This window comes from Gopherus flavomarginatus, chromosome 7 (assembly GCF_025201925.1).
Source record: "Gopherus flavomarginatus isolate rGopFla2 chromosome 7, rGopFla2.mat.asm, whole genome shotgun sequence".
Lineage (NCBI taxonomy): Eukaryota > Metazoa > Chordata > Testudines > Testudinidae > Gopherus > Gopherus flavomarginatus.
Genome location: NC_066623.1, coordinates 29496306 through 29514348, shown reverse-complemented (window position 1 = coordinate 29514348; position 18043 = coordinate 29496306). Strand labels below are relative to the sequence as shown.

The following is an 18043-nucleotide window of genomic DNA, read 5'->3' as shown; positions in this document are numbered from 1 at the left end:
AACTGTTTCTTCATTTCCCAAATACTGCTGCTGAAGTGTTTGGAACTCTGCAGATTTGGAGTCTGTCCATCTCTTTGCACAGATGTCTTGTTACGATGTCACTCCAATGGGCTGGGACATCTTGGCTGCGTTCAGAGCAGGTCATGTGATAATATCCAGACACAGCTGTCTCTAAATTGACATCTGAAGAGGCTGCTTGGCTCCTTGTATGCATGAGAGCTGTGTCTGTTCCTAAGAAGCAGGAAAAATTACTTAGTTTTAAAAGCCTTTTATACAGCAAAGACTGTGACCGCAATCGTGCAAATACTGATTGGTGGAACTACTCAAGCATGTAAAGTTACTCATATCTGTGTCGCAGGATTGAAGTCTGAATATAAAATCTGGAAAAAGTGGTCCATATGAATCAATATCAGTTGAGAGGGAAGTACAGTGTGAGTAAAACGAGCAAGTGTAAGCCCAATAGGTTTTCCTCATAGCAACAGGACTGAGCAGGAGTGAAGAATGCTTCCCCCTTCTTTCTTTTGGGAGGCTGTACATACCTATACATGTGCATATATGAACATGCTTAGGTGTTTAATGAAGGGTTGCACCGATAAGCACTGGGATGAGAAGAATATAGCATAGGTCTCGATCCTGCAAACTCTTAAGCATGGATTATATATGGGTAAAATTATGCATGTTTGCAGGGTCACCACATAGTTATTAGGATATACAAGCTTCTTTTTGTACCAAAGTGCACCAGTTTCTAGATCTACACATTTCCACTGATGCAAAGGTTAAAATGTTTAATGTTTGATTTTTTTGTTTTGTTTTGTTTTGTTCAAAGTTAGTCCTGAAATGTAAATGTGTATATTGTGGTGCTTTCCTGCAATTAGGAGGTATTTGGATTTGGGTTCTAGTTCTGACCCAACTTTGGCTGCATTATGGCATTCATTTTGTTATCCAGACTTAGGTTACTGCTACTGCTGGTTGAAAATTTTCACACGGAACATTTGTTTTCTGTTGGAAAATACTGATTCAATAGAAACAAAATGTTCTGTGGGGAATGTCTCTTTTACAGTGACAGTTTTGATGGAAACCAAGCAGACTGGCAGCTCTCTGGGCTGCCCAGTTCCCTAGCAGCACACGTTGTGAGCTGCTGGGCTACCTGTTTGACTTGCTAACCTGGGAGCCTAGAGAGCTGGGCAGCCTGCCAGGGATTCTGGGGCACATATTTCATTTTGGAAACACAAAAATGAAACATTGTTGAATTTCAGTTCCATGAAAAATGTTGAGGTTTGTGGGTTGTTGTGTTTTTTGTGGTGTTGGACTGAAAATGCCAAAAATTTCTCAAGATGGAAATTCAGCTTCCTGGCCAATGCTGATTACCACTTCTCATCCTCCTTTAGCTCTGTACTCCTTCCCTTCTTCCTCCCGCCCACCCAAAAAAAAAAAGAAGTTTGATGTTTTATTGTGATGGAGTTGCATTGTGATGGGGTGGGTAAGACGAAACTCAAGATACTATGGCAGGTTCTGCTAAAATCATGTATTTGAGTCTGTAACTATTTACTTTCTAATTTTGTTTGGCACAGCACATTTAATATTCAAAAGGACTAAAACAGATGCTTAATCATGGTTGCAAAATTGGAGTTGCAGTGTTTAAAGTGGCCATGAAACAAGGAAATGATTCTTATTACCTTGTATGATGTCTACAGTATACCTGCCAGCTAATTTTGATGGATATTATTGCTATTTTAGACCCAAAGTTACTTATGTCCTACATAAATAAATAAATAAAATAAATGGATGTACCTTAAATTTTTTTGTTGAAAACTATTTACTTCAAAGGTGAAGAATTATGCAGCAGAGGTTACAAAAGCGAAGGAAGGAATCCTACAGCAGTTTGTTTTCCTGCTTGAATAATCCGCCCCCACCCCATTTTGTATCTTCATTCCCCTTTTGGCCTTGGCAGACTGCCAAGAAAGAGGTGTGTGCAAGAACCATGAGACGTTTTCAGAGGCCCTTTGATCATTTGGCCCTGAAAGTCAAGCCCCGGGAAGAAGTAACTTCTAAAAAGGCCCACACCATTCTTATGATACACTAAGTACATCTGGCAAGGTTACCGTGTGCAAAAGGCCAATTGACTAGAGCAGTCTTTGAGGCTCTCTACTGCCTGTGCAGATTAGTGCATAAGTCAATTCAGGGCTGTTAACTTATTTTTTACACTCAGAGCAATATTTTATTTCTAATTTTAATGTATTTTTGTGCAATATACTTCCCCTTCCCTTCTTTCTGAAAGAGGTTTGTAGGTGTGAGGGTGCAGAGGCTACATATTAGCTGGACCAGACAGCAGTGTAATGTGTCATTATTTTCTATGGTTTAGGAGGCTTTTGATGAGTCAGTCAAATTGTAGACTGTGCCCATTTACTACTATGAACTAGTCACTGATTACTTCTTACTGGAGCAAATGAGGGAAACAAACAAGAAGAGGTGACTAAGAGTCACAATGCCCTCCCTGTGCTGCCCTGGAGGATTAGCTATCTGCTGCCCCTCGCTGAAAACTAGAGAGGAATCAAGTCTGCAGTAATTCTTCATGAAAATATCATAAACATTTGTTATATTTTTTTAAAGATGCATTTTCCATGAGGAGGGAAAGCACCCATGGCCTGAGAACATAGTTCAAAACGGCGAGGCAGTGCAAAATAATGTGACTAGTTCTGGGCACAGGAAGCACATTTGTTTTGTTTTTTTCTCTTTCTATCAAAATGAGATGAAATTAACATGCTTCCCTGATAATGCTGTTGCTTAGGGTGAGATCAAACTGACCATGCATAACCATTAATGTGATCTCTTCTGTAAAGAGTCTTATATTTGAAGTATATTACCCAGTGTGAATATACCTTACTCTGTTAGGCTTGGGAGTGTGCACGTTTGAGTATCTAGTGTTTACTCCAGTAGTATTCCTGTCTGCCTGCACATCCTAACTATTCTGGGTCTTGGAGTGGAGACTGGGTACGTGTAGACTATCTGTCTTCACAGTAAGGCATCTGGAGCCAGCTTTTGTATTAACTACTGAAACAAAGAACTGATTCATACATAGCTATCAGTATGTCAAAACTCGTAAGATTTCACAATGTTGAACAGGGACCTTAATTTGCCCTACATAAACAAAATGTTTCATCCAAAGCAAATAACACTTTTACTTGAAGGCACTAGGAATTGTAAATAATAAAAGAATGTAATCAAAGGATTCAATATAGTTCATTCCAGTGAGTTAGACCCAGAAACTGAGTACCAAAGTTGTGATCTTAGCGAGAAGCTCTTCTCATTTCTATAAATGTTAATTGTTGCATAGCTGTGTAATAGACAAAGGCAAATACTCCAGTCTTAATGTATCTAATATATAATCATGTAAGCATACAGTGGAATGGCCTTCTGGGGTGAAATCCACCAAACTGCTAAGGGACTTATAAAAGGTTGACCATTTAAGACCTCCATAAGCTGCAAATATGCATTTTACATGGTGCGTTAGGCAGCATTACATAGGCCCTCTGCACTGAGTTGAATTAACTCAATGTGAACTCTAGTAGAATAAAATTCTTATGTCTCCTCATATAGGATAAAGTCTGAACTGCTTTATTGCTTTGCAATGTTCAGATTCCAATTCTGTTATTCTACTTGGTCTTTTGTATTACAACAGAGCCTAAGGGCTTGTCTACACTGGCACTTTACAACGCTGCAACATTCTCACTCAGGGGTGTGAAAAAACACACACACACACCCCGATCAGTGGCGGATTAATGATTTTGCCACTCCCAGGCCCTGAAATAATTGCCGCCCCCGCCCCCATATGAACTTATTAAACATCAATATTTTCAATATCAACACCAATATTTTCACTTTTTAATTCACTACTACTTTCAACTATTTTCTGTCTCACTAACTGATACAACAAAGGAGTCTATTTTGCGCATTTTTGCTATCATTTCATTTTCCCTTTTTTTCTTTTGTATAGCATTTTTTTTAACTGAGAACCACTTAATATCTTCCTTCTGGTCATATTATTAATGTTTAGGATTCTCACGAATATGTTTACTAAATGGCATTGCGCCGTCATTGGTGGTTTCAATACGCACTATTATTGGAAGAATCGTGGCGCTGCTGCTGTCATGATTACAAAAATGCTGTTGTTATAAATTTGCCGCCCCTGCAAATTTGCTGCCCTAGGCCTTGTCGGCCTAAGCGATAATACGCCACTGCCCCTGAGCGCAGCAAGTTTCAATGCTGGAAAGCACCACTGTAAACAGCGCACCAGCACTGGGAGCCGCGCTCACATTGCTGGTAGCTACTAGCGTTGCCAGTGTAAACTAGCCCTAAGATCTGGGCCCCATTCTGCTAGACACTCTACATAGAAACATCATAAATACAATGTAAATAATACATCCCTCATCTAAACAGACAAGATGGACCAAGCATGGGAGAAAAAAGATTGTCCACTTTTCCCAGATGGGGACTTGAGGCACAGACACATTACGTGACCACCTTAAAGTCACACTGAGGTCTGAGGCACATCTGGCTTCTGAACCCAGTTCTCCTGAGTTTGACAATTGTCTTAACCACAAAGCCCGCCCTTCTCTAGAAGAGTGAGACTCTGCTTACATTTATTTTTTGTACGGAAAGGGCTTATCAGGCTTGGGGCACCCATAGTGACATTGTTCCAAGAAACAAAAAAAGTGACTTCATTACAGCAGTTTTTTAGTGTGAATTAACATGCATAGAAATAGACACTAAAATACACCCATGTTCGCCAATTAACCTTTACAAGGAAACTAGTTCAATGAACTGTTAGAGTGGAGACCTGGTAATAGCTGAGGTTGCAAACTTAAATTTGAGAACCTCATCAATCTGTGAAATGATAAAGCCTGGACAATTTCACTGCAAAAGTTGGACTCTGTCCTGAAATGATTCTTCTTGGAAAGCTTGAGGGGGGGGGAAGACAGGAAGGCTGAGCAGTTCAAGTGCACTTAGGGTGACTTGTGACTCTCTCTTATTAAAGGTGGGATGATTTTTCAGAAATGTTAAACACCATACCGCTGCCATTAAAGTAGGTAGGAGTTGCAAGTGCTTGGCACCTCAGAAAATCAGGACCATGTATTTAGGTGCCTGACTTGGCATCACGATATAAAAGCACTGCCCAGTACCTAATTGGCCTTCCAGTAGGCCACAGCCTGAGTGGTTTCCAGGCCGGAGCCAATGCTTCTATATCATGATGCCAACTTTTCCCAACCTAGTGCTAAAAATTTCCCAAATCTGGTGAAAAATTCCCAGATAAAGTTTTTTACAATGTTTCTGTATCCTGGGGAATTTCTCAAAATCTGGGAAATGTTCAACTTGGGAAATTGGGAATTTTCATTCAAACATTTTACTCACAAATTCCCAGATTTGGGGAAATTTCCCAGGATACAGAAGCACTGATTCCAGTGGACTGTTTAAAATAAACCTCAGGGCCTCTGCTTTTGAAACAGCGATGCTACTTCTGGATGATTATGAATGTTTTATCGAGTAGTTTGTACAGTATGTTATAGAGCATAGAGTATTATGGTGAAGCAGTACTTCTATGCAGGACACCCTTCACTAAAAATGATCACAGAATTTAATCACAGCTGAAATGAAGTTGGTTTTGTTTCCAGAATTAGAGCACAGGACATTCCTTTATACAGTTCTTCATTTAGGGGTGGGGGTGAGGCAACCAGGGAGAGGTGATCTGTGGGATCTCTGATAGATTCATGTTTACGTGGGAAATGTTCCAATGACATCGGAGTTAAAATATGCAGTGGGTTGGCTTTTAATGAGATGTGACTCCACTGATGGGATCAGTGCCTGTCTGAAGTAGCTTGAGTAACTTTCAGAGCAATTTCTACAATTCTGGTTAAGTATGAGGGAGGAGGAAAGACAGGAAAAAGTTCATTTCCATTTATGAAAAGGTTAATTTTGTTCATGAAATAACTTGTGAATTTGTTTCAAGTGAACTGCTCCAAGATGACTTGCTGAAGTATCTTTCACCATATTTGGGTAAGTCTAGGAGTCTCAGCAACCCGGAATGCCTCTGATGTGGAGACACCATGTATAAAATCTCTACATGTGTTGGCTACAATAGGCAAACAGTAGTGTTTTAGATTGAAAAAGGGACTGTGTGTCCTTAATATTTGTACAGTACTAAGGGTGTCTATCTGTGCCATCCAGCACCAGAATCCCACCAGTGTCAGGCATTCAGCAGAGATGATTTTTGAAAGTGGTCCCAACCCAGTGGCAATGGACTTTTCCTGTCCAATAGCTCTGTTCTGGATGCAAGATGGTGAAAAAGCAGAAGGCTTATAAACCATTGATATGAACTGGAAGAGAGGAAGTTCAGCACCAGAGAGTTACTCTAGTTATTGGGATGTGACAATATGTAAGCTGAGTGACTCAGCGGTAGTGGGCATGGATGGGCTCTGGAATCAGGAACTATGAAGCATAGGAAAGCAGGAAAATCTCCTTACTGTCTCACGCTTCTGTCCTGCGAATCTCTACAGCGTGCCACCCTGGAACTGGACTTGGGGATTTTGATATATTTATATAAATTATGGTGACACACAAAGGTCTCATCCAAAATCTAGTATAATGGCCTCGATATGGTAGAACACACACAGTCTCTGCCTCAAGGAACTTTAAAATCTAAAGGGCCCTGAGATGCTGCAACATGAAACTCCTTTGCAGGGTAGGCTGACCAGATAGCAAGTGTGAAAAATCAGGATGGGGGTGGAGGGTAATAGGAACCTATATAGGAAAAAGCCTCAAATATTGGGACTGTCCCTATAAAATCAGGACATCTAGTCACCCTAGTGCAGGGGCACAGTCCCATTTACCTCAGTGGGGATCTTTGTGGGTGCACAGGTCCATCCACCTCCATTGTAGTGCAGGATCAGCACCTACATACTCAAAACTGACCACAAAGGCCTTCTGAAGCCCTTCACCATTCAGTCATGGCTGCACGGCACTTGACCAAGCCCTACCATATTAACATTCTCTTCTGCCTACCTGCTCTTGATCAGTTACCTATATAATATAAGGTTTGCATTCAAGATCACTGTAAACATTGTTTACTAATAAACTAACTCTAATTTCTTCCTGTCTCATCACATACTGGCAGCTGTTCAAAGGAAAATTAGAGTGGGAAAAAGATTGTATGATCGTACAGATGGAGCATTTTTTTCATATTGAAACTCTGTCTACAGATGTTCTCCCCAATTGACAACAATACGTTCTGTCGTCTTAACCCCAGTGCATAGATGAGAATTTAATCAGTGAAGGGTGCGTACTTTTTCCATTGAATGGGTGAATTTCTTACTTGACTAGCAACAATTTCTAAATTAATCACTGCTGGATATCCTAAATCAGGTTTATGTAATCTCATTTGTTGCACATGTGCTCAGTGAATCAAGAGCATAATAATACAGTTGCATTATTCTGTCATAAAGAATTGCCAGTTTAGAGGCCATTTCCACTCAAATTAGAATTGGCTCCTTCACAAGGCTGTACAAGTCTTAAAATACCAAGTTTTGAGGGGCACTTTTACCATGTGGAAACCAGATGTAATTTTAATGAACTGAGCCCTTAAATTGCAACTGTATCAGGCTATCACAATTAGGATTGGGCAAAATGGATTGAATAGAAACTTGCATGACCTTGCTTTTCAAATCTTCACTTAAAAATCAAACCAAACCCAAAAGGAACTTTTATTTGATGTTTTAAAAATATATTTGATTAACTACTTCATTCTTTTTCATTTTTATTTCCCTGTGCACTTCAGGTTCCAAACTAGAAATGCCTAAACATCACAAGATGTTGTTTTAGGGAAATTTCTAAGCCAGTTTTGCAATCTGAAGTAGTTCATAGACTTTGAATAAGTATCTGAACCTGAAGAATGATCAAAGCATCTCATCCTTTTGAGGGTCTCCCCTTTCTATTCATAATATTTAACAATTCAAAAGCCACCAAACTAACCTTGATGTAAAGATCTAAAAGAAAATGTATGAATAGTAACCTAAGGTATGCTTCTGCAGCCAAACCACATTATAATCCGGTACCATATGGCTCTAAGCATCCACAAAGGTTGTTCACATATTTTTATTATAATGCGCCATAATGTATGGTTAAACTTGGCTCCAGAAACAACGTGGACAGAGTTTTAATTTTTTTAATTATAAAAAATGTGGCCTCTGCAATTACAGGATAGGAAAATGTTTACAAGTTTGAGATAAACCACATTAGGGAAATGTCATATCAGGCTGGTTAATTAAATTGTTTTGGTTTATTAAAAATATATAATCAAAGGGTTCATTGAAAACAGCCTACAGCAAATGCAGAGAAATCCGTGATCAGTCACAAAGTTCAAAATGTTTTTAGCACACGAGTGCATTGCTCAACAAAGTGTGCATATTTCAGACCACAAACTATTTTTGTCTAGACTAAGTCTACATAAGCAAAATAGTCTGAAAGGTACTCTCTATTCCATAAAATCTGTTATGCCAATGGACCTGATTATAACACAATAGTCCCATGATATGGTTTAGTCTGGCAGTGTAGATGGGACCCAAAGTGGGTTTTAATCATGAGCCCAAATCTTGTTTATCTCTTGCAAAAGTCCAAGGAAGCCTAACAACATGTAAATCACTCATCTGAACTGGGAATAGAATGCAAGTTTCCTGATTCCCTCAGATTTGTAATTAATCATGCTACTATACACTGAACTGATGGATTTTAGATTTTTCCATTACCACCTTTTAGATCCTTTTCTTAATCAGAGATTTACAATTTGAGATCTTTTAGTTTGGGATTACTAACTAAATCTTTGGCTTGTCTACACTGGCAATTAGCAGCGCTGCAACTTTCTTGCTCCAGGGTGTGAAAAAACAACCCCTGAATGCAGCAAATTGGAGCGCTAGGAGCTATGCCCGTCATTGAGGTGGTGTTTTTTTTTTTAGAGCTGCAACCACACAAGGCACGTTAAAGCACCTTAAGCTGCAAAAAAGGTGCAAGACAACCTGAGAGAATCAACAAGAGCTTGCCTGGGGCTGTTCAAATGAAAAAAAGTCTTTGACATATAAAATAGCCTCTCTCAAAATCTGGGATTTCTGCAATGGTAGAAAGATTACCTATATCTGATGGAAAGTGAAGGGAGTAAACCTGATTTAAAACTAACATCTTAACTGATTCAGCTGTCAAGTTTATCAAATTTCTCATTTTGTGCAATAGATTTCCTCCAAGAAACAGGTGTAAGCTGTTAGTGTAATGTCTATCATATTAGAATAGTATAACAGGGCACTGATATCAGAATATGAAGCTACCCAACTAGAGCTGAGGTCATTAGCATGTTAATTACATCAGACAAATAAATTGTGGAACTTCTTGTGGCAATTAATTCTCAGTGGGTGCAAACAGAATCACTTGGCCCTAAACTGAACACAGCTGGGTAGAGTTGCAGCTATTAGTGACTCATTTTAAATGTGCCTGAGAGATCCTATATCCTTAATCCATGTAATATATAGCATGTCATGGAATGATAAATTGACAAGAACAAGGAAATTGCTATATCATAGTATCTAGGTTTATAGATTCATTTATTTTAAGGCCAGCTGGGACCACTGTGATCAGCTAGCCCTGGTCTATACTAGGAATTTACTTTGGCATAACTATGTCTCTCGGGTACGAAAAATCCACACTCCTGAGAGACATAGCTGTGCCGACCTAACCCCAGGCATAGACCAGCACGAGGTCGGTGGAAGAATTTCTTCTGTTGCCCTAGCTATCACCTCTCCGAGAAATAGATTTTCTACACCAACAGGAGAAGCCTTCCCATTGGCGTAGGCAGTGTCTATGATGAACTGCTACATGGGCGCAGCTGCACTGCTGCAGCATTTTAAGTAGATCTATCCCTACTCTGACCTCCTGTATAACACAGGCCAAAATAATTTCTAGAGCAGCTCTTTTAGAAAAACAACACACTTGTTTTTGTTCAGGATCTTTTTTTACCTTTATGTCTGAACAGATATCAACAAGATCTACCTAGAATCATAGCTAGACATGCATCCGACAAAATGGGTATTCACCCACAAAAGCTCATGCTCCAATACATCTGTTAGTCTATGAGGTGCCACAGGACTCTTTGCAGCTTTTACAGATCCAGACTAACATGGCTACCCCCCTGATACTAGAGTCAGGGGCTACGTCTAGACTACCCGCCATATCGGCGGGTTAAAATCGATTGCTCGGGGATCGATACATAGCATCTCATCTAGACGTGATATATCGATCCCCGAGCGCGCTTATATCAATTCCGGAACTCCACCAACCCCAACGGAGTTGCAGAATCGACAGGGGAAGCCGCGGACATCGATCCCGCGCGGTGAGGACGCGTGAGTAATCCGATCTTAGATATTCGACTTCAGCTACGTTATTCACATAGCTGAAGTTGTGTATCTAAGATCGATTTCCCCCCGTAGTGTAGACCAGCCCATAGACTGTCTCTCATCTGTTTCCTAGCTTATATTGGTTGAAATAGTCATGTTAACTTTACTTTCTAATTTTCTTTTTAATGCCAAAACATTTTTCATTTAACATATGTATTGCAATCTCAATGCAATTACAAATATCACCTCAAATAGGACCCAATGTAATCTCCGTGGCACATTAACTTGTGTCTTTAATAATGACTGAGGGGTATCAGTACATCACGCCCAGCCTCAGTACATGTTGGTGCATATTTGAAAGCCTTGTGCCTGGGCTGTTCAAATTTCCCTCAGCTGAACTGTATTGAGTTGGTGACTTCCTCAGAAATTCTGTGTGTGTATTTATACTCTCTCCCCCATAGACTTATTGGTACTATAGCACTCTGATCTTCCTTAACATATGGGCATAAAATTATGGTTTATGGGAAGCATTATGATGAATTGTGCCAATATATAATGTATGGACCCTTATTTCATGGACTCTTGGCACAGCACATTGGAAGTCTGTTGTGTTAAAGGGACATTATGAACCTGGAAATCTAGACTGCTTAAAATAGAAAAGCAGGTTCAGGTACTATACCTGCACTTTAGTCCTGCAACCAATTTTTTTTGGGGGGTGGGGTGGGGTGTAAAATTGCATTTCCTTTTTGAAACAATATTTTCCCTCTACTGCTGCTATGTGAAAAATCCTCACAAAAAGGGAAAACAGCAAAATAATTATACACAAAATGCTCTCAAATGTACGAAGTATAGAAACTTCTCCACTCTAATCTTTAGTCTGATGTGTCCTAGACAATATTACACCATTGCACAGGTGCAGCTCCACAATTGGAACAACAGTGGGAACACTAGTGGCAATAGGCTGCCAGTGTTGCACTCATTGTGTAAGCCAGCTCCAGTCAGGAGTAGACAACAAAGAGATTAAGACAACTGCGCTGCTGGTAACAATAATGGGAAATTTTAAGGAAAAACTTCTAATGCAGATGCAGTCTAGATACTAATTCTAGAAGCAGCCTGTTGGAGAAAATGGAATCAGAAGTGTGAAGTGATGATTAAACTGTCTGCATCCACTTAACACACAATCAAGAGAGTGCCAAATTACATTATGATACCCATGTGACATACTATGTCTGAACATTTGGGAGGGTACTTCCCAGCACAGGTAGACAGATGTGTGTTAGCTCTGCTCGAGCTGGTGCTCTAAAATAGCAGTGTGGCCATGGCAGTATGTTGTACTTGGGGCTAGCTTGTGCCACTGCAGTCACACTGCTATTTTTAGTGTGTCAGCTTCAGCAGATCTAGTGTGTTCCCACCTGTACTGGGAAGCCCCCTCTGAAAGCCTATTATGCCAGTGTAAAGTTCAGTTCATAGGTCTTGCCATGCCTGGTTGCCCTGGCGCTCTTCAGATATCATTTACACGAGGTACACAATTAAAGAACTGACAACTGACTGACCAAGGAGATATTCTTTCACACAAGGTTTTCCCATCCAAACAATACACAGTTGCTACTTTTCTAAGTAAACTAACATGGTTGTTGATTTTAAGGCTTTTTTAAGTACAGTTTGATGTACTATGCAACAAAACCCATTTACAAATAAGCTCAAGTGGATTACACAGGGTGACTTTATCAATACCCGTAAGAGGAAAGACTGTCTGGTAGTTCAGATGCTAGCCTGGGGCTCTTGAGACTGCAGGAGTGTTGTGAGGAGCTCTTTGACCAATAAGCTAGTGTCAGCAAGAATGTGAGATTGCTAAGTGTCATGAACTTTGGCCTATGACAAATCTTTCATTAGAAATGTCTCAAAATAAGGAGTTACTATGGAAAAACTAATAGATTTGACTATCAGGGACACAGGTGTAGTAATATGTATTTGGTGTATTGCCCTCTCTCTCTGATCTCCCACCCAAAAATTTTTGCAATGTGTGCTGTACGGTAATATTCTAGTATGCTTAAGTTAAGGAGCAACTATTATTTTTGATGCCCCATAAATCAGAGGGAATCAAGAAATTTCACTTCCATTTTTTGATGAAACTTCATTTTCTGTTGAAAAACTTATTAGGGTTTGTTTACACAGGGGACTAGCCACAGGATTAACAGCATGAAGGCACTCTCTTAGTGAGGAATAAGAGTATCCATTCTAGGAGCTAATGTGGAATAGCTATTGAACTTTAAATCCACACCTTACCTTATTTTGCAATAACTTCCCCATATAGGCAGGTCCTTCAACCCTGATTTTTAAAATAACTGTAGTTTTGCTATGCTCAGCATAGCAATAGAAGTCAAAATTGCATTAACAATCAAAGGGTCTTAAACTTCTAAATCGGTTATGCATTGCAATGCTGAGCTCAGAAACACCTACATACCTTTACAAATCTGAGTCTTTAGCCATTTATTTAGTGAACCATCAAAGGCTGGAGGTGGAGGAGTCCTATGCTAATAGTATCAAAGCAGCACACTGGGGTAAATATCTCAGGTATGGTTCACGCTTTTCTGGGATACTAGAGTACCAGTTTTTGAGCACAGCCTTCCTGGTTAGTGTATTATAGCTACATGGCACTGCATCTAGTTACTTAAGTGAAACTTACTTTTAATTTATTAGGGAAAAAAATTCCTAAGAGCAATTGTTACAGCTCTTAACAAATGATAGTGCACGCCCCAGGATCACACAGTGAGTCGGGAAAAATCCGTGCTGGAGTTGTTGACCATTGAAGGCCAAGGATCAGAGTGGAGGGGAAGAGATTCTGGCCTCCTCCCTACTGATAAATCATTCTCCGCTTCTAGTTAGCCCGGAAAGGGGCGGGGGGATGGGTGCCAGCCGTCTGTCAAAGCAGTGGTAGGTAACAGGCGTCCTTGTAGCCCTCAATCACGTAAGATGTGAAAAAAATTATCTAAGTTAATTTCATTAACACCCCTTTGTGCCCTGGCTCAGGGCAGGAGCCGGCGAGGCTGCCGCCCCCAGGCTCGGGGGAGGGGGAGAGCCCGGGACACACGGACCGAGCCCAGCTGCTGTGCACCCCTCCAGCAGTAGTGGCAGCGCGCCGGGGCCGGGCTGGCTCCTTCCCAGCTGTGCTGGGGCGCCCAGGCCGCCCCGGATTGGAGGACTCCACAGGGGCCCTGCCCCGCGGGCAGGCGCGGCGCAGCGCCCGCCCTCCCGCCGCGCGGCTCCGGCTGCCAGGGGCTGGGAAGAGCGGGAGCCGCGCGGGGAGCCGGCAGGATGATAGTGACACGTGAGTGCGCGGGGCGGCTGCTGAGGCGCAGGGGGAGACTGATGGGGGCCCGGGCTCTAGCGGCTCGGTGAGCCGCCAGGAGCCGCAACGGGCCGGGGCTGCCACTGGTGCTCTGCCGTCTGGCTGCGGACCCGGGCCCGCCCGCTCCCCGCGCTTTAGGGGGGCTCTGACCGACACCCTACCCAGGCGGGGGTAATTCTGCGGCAGAAACCTGCCTTGGTGAGGGCTGTGGGGCGCGCGCGGGGTGTGTGAGTGTCTTTCTCCTAACCTGAGTGAATAGCCCCCCCCCCCCCGGCAGTGTGCTGGTCGGGGTGGCCCCAGTTTGTCACCCGTTAGCTGAACACTTTCTGCAGTCGGGCTTGTGGCCAGGCCGGGTGAGCGAACGTAGGTATTCTTTTTCCCTGGTGTTGTTCTGCCGCTAAACAACTTGCCTTTAAAGCGTCTAAGTCAGTGGCCTAGATTCTTCAGAGACTGTCTTGACCTTGAACTCACTGAGTGTGGATCTCCTGCAGTACATGCGGTAGGGTAAACTGAGGCACAGAGCAGTTAGGTGACTACTACGCTTTAGCTCACTTACAAATACAAACCTCCTCCTTGTAACTGCAACAGGACACTTACTCTTCCCGTGTATTCCATTCAAAACCAGTAAATAGGCATGTGTTAGGAGGGGTGGCATTTCCCCCTTCACCTTGCCAGGAGATTATGGTTTAAATATTTGGTAGGGATTCTCCAATTAACATTGGTAGTGCACAAGGTGCTGCTCAGATTCATGTGGTTCCAGGGGAGTTTGCAACTGAGACATTGATTGCAAAGCTGAGCCAAAGCAAATAGTTGTGTCTCCGGGGTATACTGGAAGACTTGACTCCCAAGGACAGAGTTGTAATGTGGGTGAGTGTATATGCTGGCAGGCAGTGACATTGAATTGTGACAGCAGTACTCCAGAGAAAACATAATGTACTTTTTTAGGGGAAAAGGAACTATTGAAAGGGTTTGAGGGCATACACTTTTAATTGAGGTGAATGGCCAGAAACAATTATATCCAGTAGTTAAGTGGATTGTAAGGTATAATTTATTGTTAGAACTACAAGTGTTTGTAAATACATTTGTGGTGCTGCCGGAGGCTAGAAATCTGATTTGTGATACCTGTTGGGATTTTGATGTACAGCTGGGCAACACATTGGGATTTGGGTGGATCTAATCCAGTGGATGTGTTTTCCACCGCACATGTGCAGATGGGAATTGGCTTCCTAGGAGCTGAAGTTTATGGACAACTGATAAGAAATTTTACAGATGCAACACAGAATACAGACCAAGGATGACAGGAAAGACTAATAAGTTTATCTGCAACCTGGATCAGCCCCAGAGACAACAGCTTGAATCACAGCCCACAGTGAAACCAAGCAAGAGGCTTCATGAAGAACCTGTTAGCTTAGTAGGTGCTGGGTAGGCTAATTTCTTGTAGGAACAATGCATTCCGGAGTTTGGCATCTGGCTGCTGCAGCTGCCAAACATGTCCCATGCATGTTGACTCCAGTTCTGGAGCAGATGGACGTGGCTGAGAAGGACAATAGATTCAGCATTACCAGTAACCTAAGGAGGCTGCAGCATCTGATTAGTATTAGGGCCATCTGCTTTGCTGTATTTTTTTTGTAGGCTTGCCTTTTGCTGTCACAGTATGATTATTGTATTATGGAAAAAAATCCTTCATGTGTCACACAAGGATCAAGAGGGAACAAAACTCTTTTGAATTATTTCTCTAGACTCACAAATTGGCATCCTAGCCTAATCATGTAAAGTTAAAATTAATTCTACACTAATTGTTCTCTCCTTTGTACCTGCTGTGAGTGAGGAGGAGATGCTGCTACACTTCCTGGTGAGCTGGGAGTGTTGAGCAAATCTTACTTTTCATAGCAATTTCTTAAGCAATTTAGTGCTGCTGAAGTGGAGAGTCCTGGGATAATTGGTATGGAGTTGCTGCAAACAGCAGGAATGTTCAACATCTGCAAGGTTTTGGAACAATTTCAGACTTAAAAACCCTCCCCCTTCAATTTTCTTAAACCCTGATCACCATCTAATTCTCATCCATCAAAACTGGAAAACTACATTGTGACACGAAGGTGAAAGATGTGCATTTACCTTGATCTTGATTATGGAGATGTTGTTATAGTTTTCAAATGCAGGAAATGGTAGCGAGGGACAACTGTTTTTAAAAACAAAACAAACCAAAAAACCCCAAACAATACATTAAGAATGAGTTTTATGTTCAATATATTACAGCAATACTGTCAAGTATAAATTTATATGCTGTAGTTTTAAACAAATATCCTTAACTGTTACTAATATCATAAATTATTAAAACAAAGTATTTTTAAATTCTAAAGTACTAGTCACCATTCATACTGTTTGTTTAGGTGAAGTATTCATCATTTTAGACTGAGATTAGACTAGCTTGTTTCATGTGCTCTTTCTGGTTAGTTTCATTTTCTGCTTTTCCTATACTATCACAGGGCTGCTGTTCTTGGGCAGCAAACACTGCAGAGGGTATGTTTAAATTCAAATCTTCATTGACATTTTAATAAAAAATGAACATTCATATTAATGTGAGCATTTGTTTGGTTTTTGGACCTAATCATCCCTTCTAAATTTTGGTTATGTGATAACCTGCCTACGTAACTCTATATTACAATCCTATATGGAAAATTGGCACAGGTCATGCATTTTTGTTTTGCTTCCCATAAACATTTGGCAGTGACCCTATCACCTTTGGCGCAAGAGAAAACAGCTAACTTTAAAGTGCTGCCTCTAATCTCTGATAAACTAATGGGGCTTGCAGGAAATGGAAATTTTCCAACTGCTTAAATATTTATAAAACCAAACAGTGTATTTAATGTGCGAGGAGGAGTTGCCATGTCAGAGTAACTCTGGTATTTCATACCATATACAGATAATGCTGTATGATTTCTAGGAATCTGCCTTCTGCTCAATCCTGAGAAAGAGGATGTAATTGTAATAGAATTCAGAGTGTCACTCCTGTGCCAGCTTTTCAAAGGATCTCCCATTTCCTGCTTCTATTTAGGAGGGGCTGACTCCTTCCCTACAAGCATCTGAGCAGCTATATTGGCATCAAAAAATAGTAAGCAGTTAGAATCATCCTGTGTTTTACTAGCATCTCTATTTTAAAAAGTTGGTCAGTAAGTCTATTGATAGATGCTGTTGTAGTATCTGTGTAACAGTATAGGGGCAAAAACAATTCTAATAATTTAGTGAGGTTGGTAGTTATCAATAGTGGCTAACACACAAAGTTTGTATACCTGTTACAAGAACTGTACAAATATTTATTAATCCCCATACCACTTAAGTAAAATACATACCTTGATTTCACAGTTGGAGAGAACTGAGACTGGGAGGGGCAGAGTGGCTGCGGGACAGAGCAGATGTTAGAAGTCAAGAGTTCATGTCTCTTTCTTCTGCATAAACTACTAGGCTAGGCTGCTTCCCTGATCAAAAAGTAACATGGATGACCATTTCAACAGGCTAAATAACTATTTGTAAGGCGATGGGCTCTGCTCTACATAAACGGATATCTCAGACTCCAGTTTAGTCCTCACTGAACTTTTGTGGCTTTTAGCTACACTTTTTAAAGCACTCTGTTAGTTTACAGAGCAATAATATTCATGATTATAGTAGCTCAGTTAAACCAGGATTCAGAAGTTCCTTGTTACATCTCTAATACTTGGTGCCCAAGTTTGATACTATACTGTTGGTGCAATACAATGCCATGCCTTCATGAGTATTGCCCTTTTTTCAGGTGTTAACATTTTGGGGGCGTTGGAACACTCTGTGTGCATCCATAGAAAACATCAATTGGGTATTTAATATGTATGCCATTGCTGCCAAAATAGCTCTTCAGACATCGCATGTCTTAAATTCCCTTGCTGTCAGGCGGCAAACTAGCCTGGCACATCAGGAGTCTGATGTAGGTCAACACAAATTTTCCTTTTGATGAGGTTTATTTCCTCCTCTCAGGTTGATTAGTATCATACTGGTACAGTTTGTTTTTTGTTTTGTTTTTTTGGGGAGGGAGAATAGGGAATGTCCTTAGATCATATCTAAACAGCTGGGACTCTATTTTCCAATTATCTTAATTCCCATTAGAGGTGCACCTAAATCTTCCCTGGATGTCCGTGGCATCCACCGACTTTTTAGAGCATTTTGGCAACCATTTCTATCAGTGAAATAATAACAGCTAGATTGTTTCAAAAGCTGTAACATGGGAACAGATATAGAG

At 41.1% G+C, this 18043-nt stretch overlaps 1 protein-coding gene across 6 annotated transcripts in view; it reads left to right on the top strand.

Moving 5' to 3' along the window:
* LOC127055509 (rho GTPase-activating protein 7-like) overlaps positions 1–18043 on the top strand; it is a 151452-nt gene that overhangs the window by 101791 nt on the left and 31618 nt on the right. The window contains exon 1 of one of the 6 annotated variants that reach the window (XM_050962551.1): positions 13677–13755. The exons of 2 other annotated variants lie outside the window; for them this stretch is intronic. In XM_050962551.1, the coding sequence (XP_050818508.1) occupies positions 13743–13755 (13 nt within the window). In that variant the 5' untranslated portion in view covers positions 13677–13742. Of the gene's footprint in view, positions 1–13676; positions 13756–14156; positions 14276–15372; positions 15873–16700; positions 16889–18043 lie in introns of those variants that run through there. 3 more of the 6 variants (XM_050962557.1, XM_050962556.1, XM_050962554.1) reach the window with 3 other exon arrangements.